At 36.7% G+C, this 18,807-nt stretch overlaps 1 protein-coding gene across 7 annotated transcripts in view; it reads right to left on the bottom strand.

The window, feature by feature from the left end:
• gish (casein kinase I gish) overlaps positions 1-18,807 on the bottom strand; it is a 204,636-nt gene that overhangs the window by 87,766 nt on the left and 98,063 nt on the right. For 6 of the 7 annotated variants that reach the window (XM_019053432.2, XM_019053434.2, XM_019053435.2 and 3 more), the window contains exons 5-8: positions 16,128-16,242; positions 12,851-12,970; positions 11,052-11,222; positions 9,843-9,991 (exon numbers count right to left, since the gene is read on the bottom strand). In XM_019053432.2, the coding sequence (XP_018908977.1) occupies positions 9,843-9,991; positions 11,052-11,222; positions 12,851-12,970; positions 16,128-16,242 (555 nt within the window). Of the gene's footprint in view, positions 1-4,522; positions 7,485-9,842; positions 9,992-11,051; positions 11,223-12,850; positions 12,971-16,127; positions 16,243-18,807 lie in introns of those variants that run through there. The other variant, XM_019053436.2, reaches the window with a different exon arrangement.

Genomic DNA, 18,807 nt, shown 5'->3' with positions numbered 1-18,807 from the left:
ACTTGGCAACCACGCAAAAATTTGACCCTTCAATTCTCCGAGACTCTTCTTATGGCAGAATCAGATCCCGTAAAACTTTTTTCGTTTACGTCATTTTTTGTACATCCTCAGAGGCAAGAAAAAGATGACTTTTGACTCCCATTCATCGCTTTAAAAACCTTAAATATTTTAACTCCTTTGTTTACATATTTAACTTTTACTGATAATTAGGTGTTTATTTATTCAAAGACTTCTTTCTTATCATTGTTCACTTTAATTTACATCAGGTAAAGTATCAAATTAAACCTTCAATGAATTAAAAATATTTAAGGATTTTATAGCGATGAATGGGAGTCAAAAGTCATCTTTTTCTTGCCTCTGAGGATGTACAAAAAATGACGTAAACGAAAAAAGTTTTACGGGATCTGATTCTGCCATAAGAAGAGTCTCGGAGAATTGAAGGGTCAAATTTTTGCGTGGTTGCCAAGTCTCTGAAAAACATCGTCAAAAATCGTTGAGAAGTCGCTAAAAATTAAGTTTTTCTGGCTTGGGGAGGGCCATGCGGAGGCAGAAAAACATTCCCCAGCAAAATAATTATTATATACTCTTATTTTGCTGTAAACAGAGTCTACGAAAATTGGAAGCCCAATTTTTTAACATGCTTGCCAAGACGTGCAAAAGAATGGCGGAAATCGACGAGATTTCGACCAAATCGAGCGATTCGGCCTTACTGTGAGCTTGCAGATGGGGGAAAAACCGCCCGCATCCGAAAAACTAATATTTTTCCCCAATCATTCAAGTGAATGGTTCCTAAAAACCGAAAATTGACATTATGCATGGTTACCAAGTCATCTAAAAAATCGATAAAATCGTTGAAATATACAAGGCGCTTTCGGCCGCAATCGCGTTTTTTGCATTTTTAAGGGCATGTAGGGGGCACAAAAAATATGTTGATCTAAAAATTAACTAGCACACCTTAAATGACTACTAAAAGTGAGTCAATCCTCCAAAAATCAGGGCTCTAGCCAATCTCCATCATGCTTAAACAGTGCAATGGAATCGGGGAAAACAGCTTGAATCACGTGATTTTTTGACACAAAGTGCAGAAGAGGCACCCAAAGTTATTTTTTTTTTCGAGGAACGCTTTGGCACACTTTAGTTTGATGCCTAGGCGCAACTTCCTCCCCCCCTCCCCCTTTACGTTTTTGAAATTCTAAAGTCGATGTTTTTTAACTCGCCCTGAGGGGGGCGGGGGCTAACTTTTTTTTCTCAAATGGCAACCCCTCTTTAATGATACCTCATTCAAAGGATAATAAAAAAGGAAATGTTTTGGCGCAAACCGCAGGTCAAAATATTGATTTTTGACAAAATGGCGGCCGGTCAAAGTTCAAAATGGCGGCAATTTGGCATCTCTGTTTTTAATCGGCGGATTGGTCTGAAACTCAGAATCCTAAAGTTTTTTGGGACGAGAAAAACAACTCTGACATTAGTTTTCCAGAAAAGGCAGTCCTTTTCAAAATGGCGGCAGTTAAAATGTCGGCTTAGAGCGGGAAGTGGATATTTAGACTGCTTACGGTTAGATTTGTATGAGACTTGGTATCCGGGGGTATTTCGGCACGAGAAGAACGAATCTTTCATTGGATTCTTGAAATTTCGAAAAAATTCAAAATGGCGGCGAAAAAATGACGGGAAATCCATATCACGGCTGTTTACCGATGGATTTGCACGAAAGTCGATGCTTTGGTGGTTTTTGGCTCGAAAAAATTAATCTTTTATTATATTTTTGAAATACTTAAGACTTTAAAAATGGCGCCGTAAAAATCGGTGTTTTAGCCGGTGATATAGATTTCCCGTCATTTTTAATTTTTTCGATTTTCAAAAATCCAATGAAAGATTCGTTCTTCTCGTGCCGAAATACCCCCGAATACCAAGTCTCATACAAATCTAACGATAAGCAGTCTAAATATCCACTTCCCGCTCTAAGCCGCTATTTTAACTGCCGCCATTTTTAAAAGGACTGCCTTTTCTGGGAAACTAATGCCAGTTGTTTTTCTCGTCCCGAAAAAATCGAGGATTCTGAGTTTCAGACCAATCTGCCGATAAAAAATGGAGATGCCAAATTTCCGCCATTATGAACTTTGACCGGCCGCCATTTTGTCGAAAATCAATATTTTGACCTGCAGTTTGCACCAAACAATTTCTAATTTATTATCTCTCGAATGAGATCTCACAAAAGGGGGGTTGCCATTTGAAAAAAAAAAGTTGACCCCGGCCCCCCTAAATTTTTGGGGGACCAAAAAGTTGCTACTTCAGACCGAGGAACATTGCCAAAGTTTCAAACTTCTATCTCAATTTGGAAAAAAGTTACAGGGGTGGTAGGTGACTTTTGGATAACCCTGTACATATTTACTGTATAATCACTGTCCTCCTATTGTGAGGAGGGAGGATTTTATTGTATTAGGGATCCTATTGTACTTAATCTCATTTAAATGATGTCTTACAGTGGAGTGTCCCACGTTTCTAAGTCTTGCACTGGCAAAATTTTTCTTCGCTCTTACATCCTCTTTTCTCCCAGAATAGCTTCAGAATGATGTCTATGCTCACATATTTTTCTACTTGCCATGACAAGATTTTACTATTATTTCACAATGCTTTGACTCAATGTTTAGAAATCTGACAAACCTGGCTTCATAAGTTCTTTTCCTGTGTTTTTTCTGAACCTGTGCAAGTAAATTTTTGCCAAATTACACCCTTAAAAATTCAAGGAACTAAGGAGAAATCAAGCTGCGATACTATTTCCAAATGGCTGCTAGTTGCTGACGCAAATCAGTAAGCGGTATTCGAAATTCTTTGGTAAAATTACCTGGCTCGGCTTTGAAATTCTTTCAGTGCTGCCAAAATTATAATGTCCCATGTGTACTTGAAGCTTCGTGAAAGGTGCTAAGTTATATTTTAAGACGTAAGATTATCATTTTGCGCAAGAGAAACAAAGAAATCTTCTTCAATTTGAGGACTCCCCAAGTAAGAATTTACAGGAAATGACGAATGAAACATGCCTACTTTGGATCTGTGCACTGCACTGTTATACAGGCTCAGGATAGAGTCAAGCCTCCACTGCAGTGCAGGGGCACTGCGGTGCAAAGTGGAAATTCGAATCAGTATTCCGATTCAGCCGGCCAGGAGGAGCATGCCTCATATGCCTTTGTCTGATGAACTACGCTCTCAACGAGAAAAACAAAAGAGATCTTTTGAATCAGCATTGTTAAAGAGGTCAGCAGTCCATTTTTCAAAATCACTTTTCTTTGTAATTTTTAACTTGTCGGTTGTCCTTATCCTGAGAAAGCAGTGGAAAGCTCTCAATACCCTAGTTGATGAATTGCTGATGAATAACTGCTACCTAAAAGAAGTATCACTACTAAAAAGGAACACAGAGTTTGCAAACTTGATAATGAACTCTGAAACTTTTGGTGCCAATATCAGGGCTAGTTTTGCCATCTTCAGTTTGATTTGTTATTTTTGTTGGGAAAGTGTTCATTCCATTACCCCCTGATTGATTTTGAATTTTGCAAAGTATACAGCAATAATTCAACAGAGCATACAATCTGATAGATGTTTTTGGATTCCATTCAAGGCTTTAGCTAAGGGTACGTAAATATGCAAATTACTTAACCCCTGATGCGGCAGCGTGAGGTTTGCACCTCAACTTGGGTTGTTTCAAATAACAATTAATTGTCTTCCCAATGTTCTTCTTGGGAAACATTCACTGCAAGCCAAGACAACTACAGTAGCCAGACAGTAGCTAATTAACTCAAGAGATGAAAGAAATATTAAAAACAATGCAGCCAACATATTGCAGTTTTGTCAAAAATTATTAGGTAACCGTCAATTGGACGAAATTTTGCAATTGGCAACTAAAATTTCTGGCTCATCCATAATAGCACCAATCTAATTAAAGAAAATCAACGTGGGATAGGAGCAGGATGAACAGAAGGAGAGGAAAAAATTGGAAAGACAGACTGGGGAAGAAAATAAAAAGAGATAGAAGGAGAGAAAAAAGAAAAAGAAGCAGAAGAAAAGATGAAAAGAAAGGAGATGAGAAAAAAGGATAAAGGGGAACATGCGATGTTTCTATAATGAGCTAGAAATAGTAACTCCTATGCAAAATGTTGCCCAATTCGATCAAACGACAGAAAGAACTGGGTAAGAGTGGTAAAGCGACTTTTCCCCCTTTGAGAAAATTATGAACTTCAACTTCTGGTTACATACATGGCAGATTTGACTGGCAGAGGAGGAGTGAACCTCGAGTGAAGATGCCAGCTCCCTTATTTCACTAAATTAAGCTTCACTTCAAGCTTGGAAAATGTTTCAAGTGCAACATTAAACGTCCTTCTCTAAAGTTTTCAAAAATAGGTATTACCTTATCAGACTTAGTCTTGCCAATATGAGAGGGTGGGGCATTCTTAATCTGACGTATTTGTTCAATGTTAGCAGGCTAAGAGAAATTTTCACAGACAAGCAGCATGCAAAAAGAAGAAAAATCTAATTTTAAGCAAATATATATTCAAAATTAAATAAGAGTGAAAAAAAGGTGATGCACAATGTAGATATTGAAACGCATTAAAGGCAAGCAGGTGCAAAACAGGATTTTTTATTGAATAAAAAGTTCATTACTTCTTGAGCATACTGAATTATTCAGGGTGACAAGACTCTTGAGAAATAAAAAACAAAGACAATGGGTAGAGCATAAACAGATAATACTTCGATTTCCTGCAAAATTGGAAGAGTGGACTAAAACAGATTTTGATGAGGCAAACAGAGACGACTAGCAGGGACAACAGCTAACCAACCAGGCTAATCTGTTAAGCAATTATTCCATTGAGACATAGAAATAATAGATGAAAACAGGAAAAAATACACTAATAGGCCTTCTTAGTGCTGACAGCTAATGCGTTAAAAAATTGCTGCAGGATGTAGAAATGCTGCAAAGCCATAAAAATTCCCTGGCCTCTCCTGATTGACTTCTCCCTGTCTGTTCCTGGTTTACCAAAACTAACAACCCTGCATACTTCATTGGACAATTTACTTATTACAAGAGAGCAGTTTTGAAAATTTCCTTGAAAATTTCAGGGATTTTGCTTTAAGCCACAGAGGGAAATCCTTGCAATTTTCAAACAAATTTTAAAATCCACTCTCTGGTAAAAAGAAAAAAAAAAAAAAAAATTTATGCGCCATTAAAACTTTTCCACAGCTAATATTAGTAACTTTTCTTTTGAGAGCCTCTACGGGGGTGGTTTAGAAAATCTACATGAGAAATTCGCAATCCACAAATCTAAAAGCAGGAAAATACAGTGGAATACATTAGGAAAACATACCTGCTAAAACGTGAAAAATTTGTATTTGCACAGTCTTTAGTTTTGAAAAATTACACAGGTCTGCAAACAAAATTTTTTTGGATGATGAAATGGTAAGTTCGTCAGTAATTTTTGGCGCTCCGTCTGAAAATGACCTCTTGTTTTTTCCTTTACCTAAAATTGTTCCAGAAAATTTAGATTTTCCTCAAAACAGGCTTTTCCCAGGCAATTCAAATTATGCAATAAATGGGCATGTGCTGGAGACAGATCAAGGTCATTTTTGGACTCAGCATTCCAAGATACACAAGAAACCACGTATTCTATTTCTAAAAAATTGTCTTCACTGTGCCTGATGAGGTGATTCTAATCGGATGGCATAATCAGCCCATTTATCCCCATTTTAAGAATTATTTAAACAAATGAGGCACGTTTTAAAATGGATTTTGTTGAAATGCTGAGTCAGAAGATGATCTCAGTCTTTTCTCTTAACTGACTAATTTTTCGAAAAACCCAGATTTTCTTACAAAGGACATTTCTAGGATAAGTTCATTTTTTGGTCCTTTGATGTAAGACCAACCGAGGTCATTTTCAAACTCAAAACAAACAAATCAGTTTTAAATGGCGATAAATGAGCTGATTACACCATTTGACCAGAAAAACCTCCTTATCACGCAGAGCAAAGAAAATTTTATAGAAATGTGGTACAATGATCTCGGAATGTTGAGTACAAAAATGACCTTGATTTGTCTCTGGCAAACACCATTCCTCAGAAATTTTAATTTTCTATGGAAAACCCTGTATTAAGGATAGTTTCAATTCTCAGGGAAAATAGTGAATATAGAGAAAAAGATGAGGTAATTTTCGGACTCAGCGCTAAAAATTACATGAGAATCAAGTATCATATTATCAAAAGAATTTTTTTTAGCTGACAGGTGTAATTTTTCATAGCAAAATACGGAGTAAATGCACAGTTTTCACTGTAAGAGAAAAAAATCGGCTGAAGGACTGATTTACGGTTCACAAGGTACGTTTTTCTACAGTATTCTACTGAAGTTTCACGCTTTTACCTTTACAGGTTGCGAATATTTCATGCAGATTTTTCAAACCGCCCTATGACTGTCCAACTGATAGTGAAGCTGGAAAAACACGTTTCTTGGTTTGCAACTTTGCAAATTTTCTGTCATACTTCATGTTAAAAAAGACAAACTGTTAAATGCAAGACCAATCCACACAGGTCAGTCATTCCCGAAGACGAGTTTTGGTACTCTACTGCGCAGTGACGTAGTATTGAGTGTCAGCAACGTATTTCTTATGGGAGCACGTATTGTGACGTAGCATTGAGTACTGCCAGTTAGGGCCGGGCGGGGGAGTGGATTTCAAAAAAGCTGCGCAATGACTGACCTGTGTGGATTGGTCTTGGTTAAGTGGTATCTTTAAAATTTCTTGAATTTTTTTCAATGGCCCAAAAAAAAAATAATTAAAAAAAGGTGTTTTTAAAAAAACTTGCGTTGTTTGATTTGGTTTGAGAAAATGAGATCGGAGTGGATATTTTTAAACACTGAGATCATGATTCTCGTTTTGTAGCTTCACTTTTGAGGCACAGAATTTAATCATGATTTATGGGAGACAGAAGGACAAAACATTCAACTTTACAGGATTACAGAGAGGCATCAAACATGGTACGTACATGGGGGGGGGGGTGGACAGGGGGGTTATGATTTTAGACTATACCCATATGAAATTGGACATCCATAATCTATGAAAGTTAAATTTTGTAGCTGGTTACCAGAAGCATTTTTTTGCTGACAGATGGTTCAGCTTGTAAGAAATCAGATTCAAATCACATAAGGTGTTATATTTTGTGCTTTTCTGTTAAATCTAGAGCACTTTATAACGTAATCAAAATAAAATTGAGACTAGGCAATCCATTCTAGTATTAAGGATTGAGGGGATAGAGAAAAGGAACAAAAGGACTAAATTTGACGAATGTACAAGGATTTGAGATTCCAGCAGCTGACATACATCTTCTGTGATAGTTAAAGTTTTCAACTGACAGCCAAAATCATTGCTTTGACGAGACAAAAGGGTTTGTTACTGAAGGACATTCACAGCACATGGGGCTTTACGGTTTATTTCTGTTCTTTTCTTTAAATTCTAAAACACATTGAAACACGTTTAAAATGCGGGGTAGGGATAAATATACAGGCAGCAGCTTGGCTTGTCAAAGTGCATCTCTTGCAGCTTGTTTTTTCATGGCTTGTGTAGAAAAGAGCATTTTTCAAGGATTTTGCCATAGGAATTGAAAAAAGAATTTGTACATATAATTCTAAAATATAGATTAGGAATTTGAATACCAAGATAGCAGAGGAAAAGTTATTAAACAATTCCTGGAGAATTCTCTGACACTTTTTTCTTTTCACGGGCAAAGATCAAGACAATAAGTTTGGAGAAGGATAGTGCTTCAAAAAATCATTTACACGAAGACAGCAAGGTGGGTCCTTAATTTAGGGCTCATTCCGAAAAGAAAAGAGAAATCATTCAAACAAGACAAAACCCATGCAGTTATTTTGAGGGGGAGTTATAATCAAGGAAATACAAGTCTTCTGTTGATAGGAAAGGACTCTACAACAAAACGGCCAAATCGGCCTAAACACGGAATCCTACGATTTTCTCAGGGATGAAAGAGGGTCTCCCCGGACACTCAAAACTGGTCATATTTTTTGCCTAACCCCCAGGGAAAAGGGGGGATGGGGGGGTCAAAGTCAAACACTTTAAAGTATCATGACTTCTCGACGGTTTGTTGTAGAAAGATGATCTTGGTGTCAAAATTTCCAGAAAAATGAGAGCTTTCAGAATATATGTATGAAATTAATACAATTTTAAATTTTGACCCACTTTTTGGGGAATTATACAAGGTCCCCCTTTTGTAAATTTTCGTTTTTCGATATTTTCGGTTGTTCGGTTCGCACGGAGCAAAACAAAAACAACTCTGAATGAAAGTAGAGGGCATAAGGTTTAAAACAAGCCCAAGTTCATCTTGGGAAAACGATTAGAAGCGGAGTTGTGAGTCTTCAAAATTGACGCGGCGCGCGGGAACCTTGTATGTTCCGAGTCTCAAGGTCACCTATGCCCCCCGGATTGCCTGCAGGTTGCAAGTTTTTGTGTTTTTATGCTTCTGTAGGTCGCTTTTAATGTAAATCATTCCATGAAAATAGAAAAATCTGAATTTTTTAATTTTACACAATGGGCCTTCAATGAGGTACATCACATTAACGGTAAAAAATTTTAACTGCTTTTCCAATTGCCCCCTCAAGAATAACTGAGACTTCTTTTGAAGCTCAAAGCTCGTCTGCTTCTACGAGAAACCATTTGGCTTTACCAAGTGAGTTCCGTCAAGCGCTGTAACTTATAGCTCAATTAAAAAATTTTAAAATTAGGGATACCCCAAAATTTGGCATCAATGGGTTATAATTCCTAAATGGTTTAGTTCTGTATGGATCATATGTATATTTGAACTGAGGGTCAATGGTTTTTTCTAAATTATAAGAGCAGAATCGTCATCGTCAGCAAATGTTTAATGAGGTATCATGGACATAATGGTTGATACTCTAAGCCCCCTCTCTCTCCTCCCGTAAAATTAAAAAATTCAGATTTTTCTATTTTCATGGAATGATTTACATTAAAAGCGACCTACAGAAGAATAAAAACACAAAAACTTGCAACCTGCAGGCAATACGGGGGGCGTAGGTGACCTTGAGACTCGGAACATACAAGGTTCCCGCGCGCCGCGTCAATTTTGAAGACTCACAACTCCGCTTCTAATCGTTTCCCCAAGATGAACTTGGGCTTGTTTTAAACCTTTTGCCCTCTATTTTCATTTAGAGTTGTTTTTGTTTTGCTCCGTGCAAACCGAACAACCGAAAATATCGAAAAACGAAAATTTACAAAAGGGGGACCTTGTATAATTCCCCAAAAAGTGGGTCAAAATTTAAAATTGTATTAATTTCATACATATATTCTGAAAGCTCTCATTTTTCTGGAAATTTTGACACCAAGATCATCTTTCTACGACAAACTGTCGAGAAGTTATGATACTTTAAAGTGTTTGACTTTGACCCCCCCCCCCCATCCCTCCTTTTCCCTGGGGGTTAGGCAAAAAATATGACCAGTTTTGAGTGTCCGGGGAGACCCTCTTTCATCCCTGAGAAAATCGTAGGATTCCGTGTTAAGGCCGATTTGGCCGTTTTGTTGTAGGGTCCTTTTTAATGAAGAGTTCTTTGATCAATCGCACATGCTAAGAGGAAAAACAAAAATCCTGAACTCCGAATCAAATTGATGGAGAAAGCATGCGTCAGTTTTGAGAAAATAAGGTGTCAAACTTGGAATCACATCACATCAGACATTTCTATAATGCTGAAATTTTGTCGAGGAGAATACAATGAAATCAAAATGACAAACAGCTTAGATCACATTGAATGGGTTGGAAAAGCTTAATAAGGTCTAATACTGTACCATTATTTTGCCTGTCCAATCGAATTCAGCATCATCAGTGTAACCCCATCGAACATACAAATCGTGAAATAATTTTCGCAAATATTCGTAGTCTGGAGTTTCAAAAAAGTCTAATCTCCTTACATAACGAAGATAGGTTGCCATTTCATCTAAAAGAGAAAAATCAAGAACTTGATAAAAGCAGAGACAGGCAGAGTTTAACATTATAGAAGGGTTTCCATATACTGTTAATAAAATGAAAAGGAGGAGCACATACATTTTTAATTTCAGTACTTGTACATAAACTGTTCTGCATTAACCAGAGCTTTTCTGGTGGCCTTCACCCATCTTCAAGGCTGCTTTTAATTATGCTTTTGTTTACGGCTGCTTGAAAATGCTTGCAATTGTTTAGTAGTATTCCTGATGGCCCTAAAAATGGGTGCAGACCACCCGAAAAGCTTTAACTAATGAAAGACAGTAAATGTTGAAACACTGAATTAAAAAATATACAGCATAAAGGTTCTCCTCCTTTTCATTAACAGGTAATGAAATACCTGAATGAATAAATGAAACATCTATCCATGATAGATACGTTCACTGCCAAAGAGGTCATGATGAGCATAATTTTTGTTGATCACCCCGGGCCGAATGGTCATTTGGCCCTTTGTTTTGATTTTGAACGCTGCACTTTTATCGTCTCACTGTGCAGTAGAGGTGCTTTTGGCAGGCCCTCCAAGGAAGTAATTGTGGAGCACTGGTTACAAATGTAACCCTTAGGATGCACCAGTGTCACAGCATCATTGACGGACTTTGTAGTTTGAAGAACTCAAATCTTGCCATTCCTTTGAATGTTTTCCAAGCCCAATTGGAGTAATTTCCCACGAACACATTGACAGTGAATGAGGTAAGAAATAGAGAAGCTACTGTATTTAAAAATTCAAAAAAGATGTAGATTGTCTTCATTATTCAAGTGATTAATGCAAAAAGACATGTTGATGATTTTAACCTGTTGGATATTAATTATTTCTGACAGCACAAGCACAGTTAAATTAAGCACAAGCAAACAAAAATCAAGAGATGTTAAAATACTAATTTTAAATTATTGGCAATATGGTAACAGTTGACAAAAGAGACAATGTTCCTCAGGCCTCCTCATTTGTAAATTTAAAAATTATGGTAAGATATGTTTTTGAGTGGAAAATTTGAAAGAGTCAAAAGATACATTTTTACCTGGATGTCCTTCACATAGTGTTTCAATAGGCGTATTCTTCTTGGTATCACCAATCTTCTGATATCTTTCTTTCAACGTGTCTGCTTTCAACCCTTGCCAAGGAAGTGAACCTCTTAAAAAGTACATGAACATATGACCCAGAGCTTCTAGGTCATCCCGCCTACTTTGTTCTGTAAGTAAATAATAAAACATTAAATTAATGAAACGGCATGACCCTCATCTGATCTTCTACATGCTTCTGTTAGTAAACACTGAGTTTGTTGGAATGCAAACAAGTCCCCAATTTCATTTTCCAGATCAGCCTGTCTACATAATTAATGCTGGTGCTCTGATGTATCCGGTGATTTTCAATCTTTTGAGATTGAAAACATGGATGTATCTTAGTTTAGTAACCCCACTGACTTATTATTTAATTTTGGCTAAAATATGCAAAAATCAGTGACTTTCAGTGATTCGAAATATTTCTGGAGCTCATTCCCTCAGGTTGAAAATCTAAGTCTTCACCACTCATTATAGATTCCTTGAGAAAACCAAGAGAAAATTAAGTTATGATGCTAAAATGTAGTTATGATGATTGATACTGGTAATGTCAAAATTATAAAAAACATGAACTGAACAAAAATCAAGAAAATTTGAGGTTATTTAGTGTCCAACCAGATAATTATACAAAAATACCTTGAGAAAGTAATTAAAGTCCATAAAAAATATGTTTTACATGGGTTACACTACTCATGTAAACATTGACGATCTGTTGTGAAAAAATTGAAATATCCTAAACACTGATGCCAAGTCGACCGGCAACTCAGAGCTGTTAAGCAAATTTTCATTCATCAACTGTTAACAAAATCTGTAAACGGTTGTCCTGTTGGTATGTATACTCATCAACCAATCAGAGCCTGGTGGCCTATTTACAGAACTGTTGATGGGTTTCGCACTCTCGATCAGAATCGACCACAGATTCCATAACATAGTCTGGAGCATATTGACGGAACCGTTAACTGTTGACGAAAATTAAATTACACTTAATTACGGGCAATTCGGCGGAAAAGGCTAGGTCACGCCCATTTATTCACAATCGGAGAACAAAAATTTGTTTTGATGACGAATTTTATGAACTGTCCACGGATTTCGTCAACAGTGAACGAACAAAAATTTCCTTAAACCCGGTGATCCAGACCACCCGGTCACTATCTCTATCCAGAGAACCACTGAAAATCGAGTTTTGAGGGCCAGGCCCACCAGAAGGGTGGGGATACTGAATCCATGGTACCGGGGCCCGGGCCTCGGACCCAGTATCCCCACTCTTGTGGCGGGCCTGGCCCTCAAAACTCGATTTTCAGTGGTTCTCTGGATAGAGATAGTGGACGGGTGGTCTGGATCACCCGATATGTAGTTTTAAGTCAATTGGTGCACCGATACCTTCATTTTAAAACATAAAAATGAAGACCAACTTTTCAGAGCAAAGCCAGAGAAATGAAATTAGAAGCTCTCAGAGCTGCCGATTTAAAAAAGTCAATCAGGATCTTTCTATCTAACAACTTGACACGTAAACCCAAATTACCATTCATAGAGAAAAATATGAAGCACAGTGAGGTAAATAATAATATGCATTGGTATAGACAACTGAATGACTTAACAAAGGATGTATCATTTAGAGAGAAAAATATGAAGCACAGTGAGGTGAATAATAATATGCATTGGTATAGACAACTGAATGACTTAACGAAGGATGTATCTACCATTCAACGAAAATATGATTTGTTGTCACGATGAAACTTCAACGAATTAGATTGCTTACCTTTTCCTAAGTGAGTATTTATGCTCATATACCTAGCTGTTCCAGTTAGACTTTTATGTTCTCGATACGGTATGTGTTTGTTTGTTTCTAAATCTATATATTCTTTAGCTAAGCCAAAATCTGAAATAGAAACATTACAAAGGTTAAAACAAAAATACTAAAAATAGAGAAATGATGGGAAAGTTTGTTACAAAAGACATGGGACTTAAACATAAAGGGGTTGTCCCAAAAGAGGGCACTACTGGCCCATCTGTGGATTTCGATTAGAGTTCGTATTTTCATAAAACTACATTCCCATAGTCATGTTCTTCAAATTTAAGCTTCCAAAGAAACTATTGGTTGGGGTGAAGGATGTCAAGGTGAGAATATTTAAACCCTCGAATCTCCAATACAGTTGCAGATTTGTGCGCCTAATTTAGACTGGATTACTCGAAAAATATCCCTCTTAGATATTGTGCTGAGAGACTTTCGAAAGCAGCATTAAAACAAAATAGGTACGAGGGTTGTGTCCAAAATAATTATGAAGAAAGGAAACTTATTCAATGACTGCAAAATTTGGCAACAAGGGGATTTTAGGAGCAAAACACTAGACACCTGACATCTCTTATTTGGCACTCCATTGATCGTGATAAACAAAAGGAAAAAATGTCTAAGTTTTTTTTTTTTTTTTTTTGAAGGAATTTTATTTAAATATAACTAAACTACTACAAGTATTTCCTTGTATCTATCTACATAGTTTAAAACTAAAACTAAAAATATTGCGTTAATTTTACATGGTATTGTTAGATAATAGGATGATTATCTAAAAGAACAGGAATTGTAAAATTCTCTGTCTCCTTTTTTAGAGATATTAAAACATGAAGGTTTTTAGCTTAAATGTTTCACATTCTTCCTTTCACACTCTCATCCATACCTTACAGACTACTTACAAGGTAAATCTTGATGGGAGTTCAAAGGTCTCTCACCTTTTTATTATTTTCACTAATATTGTACTATCTAAGAAGTTTATAGCCTCTTCATTGACATGTTTTTTAAGACGACATATTCAGATCTCTTCGTTGTCTCAGCAGTTACTTGTCTAACCGCGGGTACCTTCAATTCTCTCCTTATGTCTTCGTTCCTTACGAACCATTGTTCTCCAATAATTTCTTGTAGAGTCTTCGACTGAAATCTTTCTACCTTATTTTTATTAGATTTGCTTGCAAAACCCTATACAGGGTGATCCAAAAGTCCCTTCCACCCCCTCTAACTTTTTACCTAATTGAGGTAAAGATTTGAAACTTGGGGGATATTCCTAGGTCAAAGGGAGCTACTTTTTGGCCCCCCTAAAATTTTCAGGGGGCCCCCCTTGGGGGGGTCAACGGCCCTCAACTTTAAATTTTCAAATGGGAAGACCCCCTTTGTGATAGCTCGTTCGAAAGAGCATAAAAAAAGAAAACTTTTCGCGCAAACCCGAAGTCAATATCTCAAACCGTTTCAAAATGGCGGCCGGTTAAAGTTCAAAATGGCCGAAAATTCACACCGGTTATTTGTCGATGGATTTGCGCGAAAATCGGTATGTAGGGGTATTTTGACACGAGAAAAACGAATTTGACGTTAGATTTTCAAAAAAAAACAAAATTTCCAAAATGGCCGCCGGTTAAAGTTTAAAATGGCCGAAAATTTTCACCTTGGTTTTTTCCTGATGGATTTGCCTAAAACTTGGAATTTGAGAGTATTTTGGCATAAGATAAACAAATTTGAACTTAGATTTATAAAAAAATCAATTTTTGGTCATTTTGAACGTTAACCGGCGGCCATTTTGGAAATTTTGGTTTTTTTGAAAATCTAACGTAAAATTCGTTTTTCTCGTGTCAAAACACCCCAACACACCGATTTTCGCGCAAATCCATCGACAAATAACCGGTGTGAATTTTCGGCCATTTTGAACTTTAACCGGCCGCCATTTTGGAACGGTTTGAGATATTGACTTTGAGTTTGCGCGAAAAGTTTTCTTTTTTTATGCTCTTTCGAACGAGCTATCACAAAGGGGGTCTTCCCATTTGAAAATTTAAAGTTGAGGGCCGTTGACCCCCCCAAGGGGGGCCCCCTGAAAATTTTAGGGGGGCCAAAAAGTAGCTCCCTTTGACCTAGGAATATCCCCCAAGTTTCAAATCTTTACCTCAATTAGGTAAAAAGTTAGAGGGGGTGGAAGGGACTTTTGGATCACCCTGTATGTAGTTGTGAAGCATACTGCCATATAAGTTTTTATATTTGATTATGCAGCAAAATTTTGTTTTTCTTTGACAATTTTGATCTTTTGCCTAACAACCAATACATTTTTATATACTAAATGTCTAAGTGATGATCTTTTTTGGTTTAAATAGTACAAAGTGCCACAATTTTGCAAACAGAAAAAGAAGCTACTTTTACCTTAAATTTGCAAAAATGAACCATTTTTACCCTAGTGCGCACAGGCTTCACAGTATTAAAATACACAGTAATTAATACTGACCAAACAAATAACCTCAGATATTCAAAGTTTATGCCAAGAACCCGCATATTAAAGATGGTAACAATAAAATTCACTGAACCTAAAATTGAAGATACCCCCGTAATATGTAAAGAAAAGATTAATAAATCAACTGATAAACCTCTATGTGTCAACCTTACAGATAACGGGGGATATGTTAAATATCTTCTTCTCATCTATTAATTTAATATATTTAAGTGCTGTTTTGTATGTACAGCACTTAAATATTACTAACTATATTATTTTATGTATATATTATTCTACCTCTCCTTCTCCATTGATAATGATTAATATATATATTCTTCTACCTCTCATTCTCTATTGCTAATGATTGTTACTTATCTTCTTTTCATCTATTGATTTAATATATTTAAGGGCTGTTTTGTATGTACAGCACTTCATTTTAAATTATTTACTGATTGAAGTATTCGCGATGTGTCATGAAAAGTTTTCAGAGAAACATAAGAAAAACAAGGAGTTGATGGAGGAACTTTTGCAGTGAACTGCAACATTGAATAATCAGAGACCAGAATTTAACTTAAATCTGTGGTTAAATTTGGAGGGTGGTCAAAGTACCTATGAAATATTTTCCAATTTTTCCTACTGTCAAGCTATTTGACCAGGAGTTTGTGGTGACAAGAGGTAATAAAAAGCTACAATCGTGTTTATCCTCTTGTCAAATGTGACCAGCAGTTTGACCAGAGGTGATAGAACCAGTCCCAAGTGTAATGAATCAAAAAATATATTTTTAATTTACATATTTACCTATAATGTGAATAATTTTATCCTTTTTGGTGGTGCTTCGTCCAACAAGAAAATTTTCAGGTTTAATATCTCTGTAAATTAAATGTCGACTATGAACATATTCTATCCTATGTAACTGTAACAGACATAACGCATTGTTAATGATTGAACTAAACAAAAAAGTAGAAAAATACATAGAAAAATACAGAATATGAGAATTTAAAAGCAAGTTACTATAGCCCAAGTTAAAGAGCCTGATTAATATCGATTAAAGACACCATAGACAACTGAAATTGAAAGCTAAGCTATCGGATTTTTACTAGTGCGGATATCGAATTCATTATTTCCAAGGACTTTTCAATGGGTAGAAATTACGAAAAGGCATCATTCTACTTCTCCATCCAAAGTTATCTGACAGGGTTTCCATAATTTCTTTATTTTCCGATTTTCTAACTTTCCCCTGACTTCTTCTTTCCCCGACTCCAAAATTTTCGTTTTCCTGTTTGAAAACATGAAATGGCAAGTCAAAAATGCCGAGCAAACAGAAAATTCTGCTTGTGACTGAGATGAGATTTGTATTACACAATATTCAATCTCTGAGAGATTTGCATGAGGCTGATTTTTTCTTGGCTGCTGTGCGTGAAGTTACTGTTCCACACCACCCACCCACCAATAAATCTTCATCAACAGTAGCTTGCCACTTATCAACTTTGTATCTTAAATGAAAGAACCAATTGATTTACAAAGAACTTGTGGAGCATTTTGGACCGGAGAGAACAAAGGAATTTGAAAAAAGGAGATTTCAGGGCTTTTCAGAGATTTTGACAGTAACACAATAACACCATCAAACAAGAGAGATGCTAGTTTTAGTCATGAGAAGATTAATGAACAAAAACATTAAAAATAAACTGATATATGCTTTGTTTGATCAATGGAGAGACTTAATATGGCATAAAACAAATACGCATAGTTCTAATTTTTGTTTCTGTTCCTAGCTAATCCTGCCATTTCTTAATCACTTTCTATCAAGACATCCTATAATGATAAATTATTAATTAAACCTTAACAATCATCAGGTTATGACGGTGCAGTTGGAGAAGGTTTAAGGTCAGAGCTCATGATTGTTTGAAAAGAATTTGAAAGTTTTAAAAATTCATTATGAGTTCTCATTTAACTAAACCTATTTTCCTTTCAAAAAAAAATAAAGAAAATCATGAAAAGCCTGATATTATACAGGGTGGCCCAAACCTACCATACAGGGCCTGTTTCTCGGTTATATTAGGTCGGGCCAAGTCCAGGACTGCAGCACCGAATTGGGAATCAACCCCAAGGAATCCGAATTTAATAGTCCCAGAGCCCCTGTATTTCAAAAGTCGGGGTTTACATTAAAATTTTGAAGGATTGCATCGGAATCAGAAAGTACAGAAAATTTTAATGGCAAGCAACACCAAGAAATCCAAGGTGAGTGCATCCTAGTCCGAAATACTGACAATTAAAGGTATGGGGACACAGACCCCTTCAAGAAATGCATGTTTGCTACATTGATGTAGGGGCTCGGAAAAAAGAAGTTTTCAAGGGGAATCGCCCTCTAGGAATCCAAATTTGAGGGTCCTGTCATCCCCAGAGGCCTCTTTGGGGAGGTACATCAAGGACTCCACTCATTATAACAAATGCAGGGTCCTTGCAGCACACCACAAGAGAAGCCTTCAGGGACGACAGGATCCTCAAAGTCGGGTCATCTGGAACTATACAATCTGGTACAGGTGGCCTAAGCCACCCTCACAGTGGTCATGAAGCCAAAAAAAAAAAAAAATGCAACAAAAGTGTACCCAAAGACGGTTTGCAAGGGGTGAATCTATGGTGCGTGTGAACTTTAAATCGCGAAAAATTATAATTCTGACTAATCCTACTTTATTTATTTATTTATTTATTATACAAAACGGGCAAGTTGCCCAACTACAGAAGTAATTAACAAAAAAGAGCAAAACAGCTGAACAAATGATAGACTCTACTGACAAATAAAACAAAACAAACAAAAGTACAATACAATGAAAATAACTAATAGGGATCATAGTATTTCAAAACGTAGTCCTTGACCCTAGACTTAAACAGGTTCGTCTCCAGACTTGCATCAGCTAGCCCAGGCGACAGTAGGTTCCACCGCCTCTTTACTCTGACAACCATCGAGTGGAAACGGTAAGAAGTCCTAGCGGGGTTGTCAAATAAAGGATGGGTAACTCTCAGGGAGTAGTTGACCTCCCTCACCTGAAATAGCTGAGACAGATCTGGAGCCGAAATATGACCTCCAAGGACTCTGAACGCCAAAGCGAGGTCATAGGTATGATGCCTAGACTCCAACGTTGGGACGTTCAAAGCCTCAGAGATCTTACTGTAATCGTGTTCATATATGGACATGGGTCTATTTAACTTAAATGACAAAAAACGAAGCACATGGTGCTGGACGGATTCGATTTTATCCTACCCTTGGCGTGTATGAGGAGACCATATTGGAGATGCATACGTTAGAATTGGCATAACAATGGATTTATACAGGTAGAGGATTGTACCAACTCTGAAATGCACAGAAACTCTACGGATAAAGCCAAGAAGTCTATTTTCGAGATTTGGCGATAAGAAATTTTTATAAAGCCAAGATGCAAGTTTCCCAAGTTGTTTTTGATCGATTTTCTCCGCGTTTAGT

This window comes from Bemisia tabaci, chromosome 1, assembly GCF_918797505.1.
Source record: "Bemisia tabaci chromosome 1, PGI_BMITA_v3".
Classification (NCBI taxonomy): Eukaryota; Metazoa; Arthropoda; class Insecta; order Hemiptera; family Aleyrodidae; genus Bemisia; species Bemisia tabaci.
The sequence above is the reverse complement of the archived record's forward strand: the minus strand, read 5'-3'. Positions and strand labels throughout refer to the sequence as shown.